The 5,000-nt window shown below is 46.7% G+C and overlaps 1 protein-coding gene across 1 annotated transcript in view; it reads right to left on the bottom strand.

Moving 5' to 3' along the window:
• ptpn5 (protein tyrosine phosphatase non-receptor type 5) overlaps positions 1-5,000 on the bottom strand; it is a gene marked incomplete at both ends in the record, with an annotated part of 13,627 nt that overhangs the window by 8,267 nt on the left and 360 nt on the right. The window contains 2 exons of the mRNA XM_080544544.1: positions 54-358; positions 3,986-4,108. Coding sequence (XP_080400670.1) covers positions 54-358; positions 3,986-4,108 — 428 coding nt within the window. The remainder of the gene's footprint in view (positions 1-53; positions 359-3,985; positions 4,109-5,000) is intronic.

Here is a 5,000-nt window from a genome sequence, read left to right on the forward strand (position 1 = left end):
CACACACACACACACACACACACACACACACACACACACACCCTACCACTGACCTCTCCTGCAGACCAGTGGAGACGGACAGCGTGGTGGGGTCCCCCCCCTCGGCCCTGGTCTCGGCCCCCAGGCTGCCCAGGTCGAGCACGGGGGTCTGGGGCGGCGCGGCGTCCAGGTCCATCAGCTCCTCCTGGGCGTCCGTCCACTCTGACAGGGTGAAGGAGGGCTGGCGGCTCACCGACTGGCGCCTGTCCCCCGGGGCCGTCTCCCCCAGCATGTCCCACCACCTGTCTCCGTGGGCCGTCTCCCCCAGCATGGCCCACCACGTACAGCCACACGTCATCTGACACAGGAGGTTACCGCTCTGGGAGAGGAGGGGGTCACGGACATAGATTAAACACACACACACACACACACACATGCACACACACTTGCACGCACACAGATTAAACACACATGCACACACACAGATTAAACACACATGCACACACACACACACAGATTAAACGCACATGCACGCACACACACACACAGATTAAACACACATACACACACACACATTAAACACACATGCACACACACACACACACACACACACAGAATAAACACACACGCACACACACACACACACGCACACACACACACACACACACACACACTCACACTCACACACACACACACACACACACAAACACACACGCACACATTTTTTACCTTGATCTGAACCTTGAAAATTATGATAGCCGAAGGTGGTTCATGTACTGTTGTCGATGCAAAGTTGGACAAATGCTAGATGTTTCCGCGGGGGTCTAACTAGTGCATAACGTGTCCCCAGTGTTTACAGACGACGCCCCAGGGCCTTACCATGACGGCGAGGACGGCCAGCCCAGTGACGATGGTCGCCTGAAGGACCCAGTAGTTCTTTGTCTTAACCACCTCCACCATGGTGTGCATGGTCTGTTCAACACACACACACACACACACACACACACACACACACACACACGCACATACACACACGCACACAGAGGAGAGGTGAGATGTCAGACGTGCTGCAGATTTAATAGTACACACGATGCACACTGGTGATCGTTTTACCATCTTTATTATTTCAGAACCTTCTGTCATTCAATGGAGGACCTGTGCTCCGATTTCTACCTCCACCAGTGTCCCCTGCAGATATAGCAGTTATATATATATATATATAGTTCATATATTATGTACGTTTTCAAGCTCCATCCCTGATTGCTTTGTGTCAAACCTGGAACTACAGCACCTCTCACACAAGGGAATGTGTATGAGCTACCTTGTTGATAGTATTGGGTCTGTTTAAACCTGGAAGTCATGGTTGTTTATTACCCAGCAGACACTTTTATCTAAAGCGACTTACAATTAGAGATTACAGGGACAGTCTCCCTGAAGTAACTTAGGGCCTAAGTTAGTAAGTGCCTTACTCACAGGCACACTAGTGATGGTATTAAAGGTAGACTCTGTGATATGACATCATGCCCGTGTAAACAGAGCAACTATCATCAAAGTGATCATCGTAGTGAAAAGGAGCAAACTAATTGAACCGTAACCTATTCTTCCCTTCCCACATTCTGAAATGTCTTTGGTTTGGGTTTGGATTTTTTACCTTTGGACTTTCGCTCTGTCTCAACACACTCTGAACATGTGCTGAACATGTTCTACCAGTCAGTGATGGCCAGCGCAGTGGTATGCTGGGGGGAGGAGGGGGGGGGGCGGGGTGCAGCATCAAGGAAGGTGACACCAAGAGGCTGAACAAGCATATTAGGAAAGCTGGTTGTGTCCTCGGTGTCACCCTGGACACTGTGGAGGAGGAGGTGGCCAATAGGAGGATGAGGACCTAACTCCTGGCCATCATGGACAATCCCTCCCATCCCCTATATGACACCGTGGCAGAGCAGAGAAGCTCCTTGAGCAACAGGCTACTACAACCACGCTGCACTATAGGAGCGCTATAGGAGATCGTTTCTGCCTGCCGCAATGAGACTGTACAACTCCTCCTCCAGCTGGCTTGATCGGGGTGATCAGAGTCAGGCTGGAGGATATTCAATCATACCGGACTGTTCTTACTGTATATAATGTATCTGGTGTCAATTGTACTCTATTATTCTATTGTCATTTTATTTTGTTGTTGTAGTTTGTGATGTGAGCTGCTGTAATGCCTTTACACTAGAACAGCCGTGCCTCTTTACCTACTAAAAGAGCAGCCTACTTACTGCTACTTACACACAACGACCACTAGTTGGCCGCTTGTAAATTAGCCTGCTTCCTACAGAGAAAAACGGCAAAATGGCTTTATATTAGCTTAACCTGATGTGATTTAGATTTTTCATGATTTCGATTTTTGTTGTGATGTAAGGATACTGTGTGGTAGAATGCACATATCTAGATCTCCAAGACAGACTTCTAGCCTGCCCTCTCCAAGACTTCTCAGTCGCAGTGGAGAACACTACTGTACTGGCCGGGCTCCCCGCCTCCGCCATCAGACCTCTTCAGCTCATCCAGAATGCTGCTGCCTGTCTGGTATATAACCTCCCAAAATGTTCTCATGTCAACCCCCTCCTTCAGGGACAGCCCCTGCATACCTGTAGGCAATGGTCACCCCCCAAACTTCAGTCCGTGCACTCCGCTCCTCCACCTCTGCTGGCCGACTGGCCCCACCACCTCTATGCCAACACGGCAGTCGCGCTGCCCGGTCATGTCTCTTCACTACACTGGCTCCCCGCTGGTGGAATTAACTACCCACAGCTGTCAGAACTGCAGAGTCACTACCCATCTTCCGTCTGAGACTGAAGACCCATCTCTTCAGGCTACACCTTAACTGCTCCTCCTGAGACATTACTACCCCCAGCACTGCGTCTCCTGAGACACCTCCTTTTCCCCTATACTATGCCTCCAAGACTTCGACTGCTCCCCTTGCTCCGGTGTCTATTAGTGTCTATTAATAAAAAAAATATCTTTCTTTCTTTCTTTCTTCTTCTATCATGACGACTGCCAATGGCCCCTGGCCTGAGCTAGATCACTCTTCCTGCTAGAACTGGTGAATTGATGATCTATTGTAGTGAATAGCAATTTAGGTTTTAAAAGAAGAGAATGTCCATGAGCGTCGATGCTGTTGCCAACTCTTTATTGAACCAAAACATCTAATCATTCTGCAGAAATTATGAGTTCACATACACAAGCCAAACAAAGCATGAACTAGAGAGTATTCTCCTCACACTGTACGGTTTATAAACACAGCAGACTATCTAAGACTATCCTCAATAGGTTAACCATGAATATGCTATCACAGCACAGATGTAATACAAACATTAGTATGGCTGCCTAGGAACCTTAATGGCAGTTATCATTCTATCACAGCTACAATCACAAGAGATGCTCTTAACACTAGAACAGCCATGGGTGGGGTCATTTGACCCTGTGAGTAAAGAACATCTATCTACTACTATCTACTCTAATCTCTAGTCTGTTGCATCTCTTGAAAGTCTCCTTTTGCCTTGCCATGATATATCCCAGAGTCTACCTTTAACACTAGAACAGCCGTGCCTACTAAACTACTACCTACTAAAAGAGCCTCCTCAGGGGTCAAACCCTCTTTACAATGCTCAAGCTGCTATTTACACACAACGACCACTAGTTGGCCGGTTGGAAATTAGCCTGCATCCTACACAGAAACAAACGGCAGAATAGCTTTATACTAGCTTATCCTGATGTGATTTTGAAAATGTAAGGATACTGGGGTGGTAGAACGCACATATCTAGGGAAAGTCATGAAAGCAGGATCCTGAAATTTGATCGAGTGCAAAGATAGAACTTTTTTATGACAAATGAAATGACCCCTCATGGCTGTTCTAGTGTTTTAAGGGTGTCTGAGACACATTGGAGCCCCTCCTAGCACACACACATAGGATACACACACACACACACACACACACACACACATACACACACAGGTGGTTCTCACCTCCGGTCCAAGCAAGGGGTTCATGGATAAGAGGAAGCTTATGAAGCAGTCCAGCAGCTGCAGGGCTTTGTAGAAGGCAGAGAACGGCCCGTGTCCGTCCAACATGAAGTACAGCCAGTAGCCCTGGAGGACAGACCAGAGGAGAGGGGAGGTTACTCTCTCTCACAAACACACACATACACACACACACACATGCACATACACACACACGACACGCACACACACACAGACACACACACACGCACAGATGAACACATGCATGCACCAACATACACACATACACGCACACACACACACACACACACACACACACACACACGCACACACACACACACACACACACACACACACGCACACACACACTCTGTACTGTATGTGAGGCAGTGATGTGAACAAAGAAGAGGAAACCGAGAAAGACGGTGAGTCACACTGATCAAAAACATGGAAATCGACCAACTTCAGCTTGATATCATCATAAGGACCATGTGTACAAAGATATGTTAATTATGCAGCTGGTCCTTTCCCTTAAATTGAATAAAGCATGAAAATCAACAAAAGAGAACATCCATCTTAAGAAGCAAAGACATTTGATGGTGAAAGTAGACTAGACACCCAATCACAATCATGTTTTAGCCTTTAATTTGCTTATGAAAAGAAAGCCCTGAGAATGAAGCACACTGCTATGGAAGATCAGGAGATGCTATGTGGGATCCTTGGGACAACCCTACCCTCAACACTCAACACTCCCTAACCCTAACCCTTAACCTTAACCTTAACCTTAACCTTAACCCTTAACCTTAACCCTAACCCTTAACCTTAACTGTATACCTCGAAACTACTGTACATGCCAAACTGTACCTATCACTAACATTGTCATGTATTTATATCATGTTTTTTATATTGTTCTTATATCATGTTCTTATATCACTATTTGCACTTTCATATGCTAAACTGCATTTCGTTGTCTGGTACTCATTGTTTATTCAATGAGAATAAAGTTGAAAAGTTGAATCCA

This window comes from Nansenia antarctica (assembly GCF_963989245.1).
Source record: "Nansenia antarctica genome assembly, chromosome: 14".
Classification (NCBI taxonomy): domain Eukaryota; kingdom Metazoa; phylum Chordata; class Actinopteri; order Argentiniformes; family Microstomatidae; genus Nansenia; species Nansenia antarctica.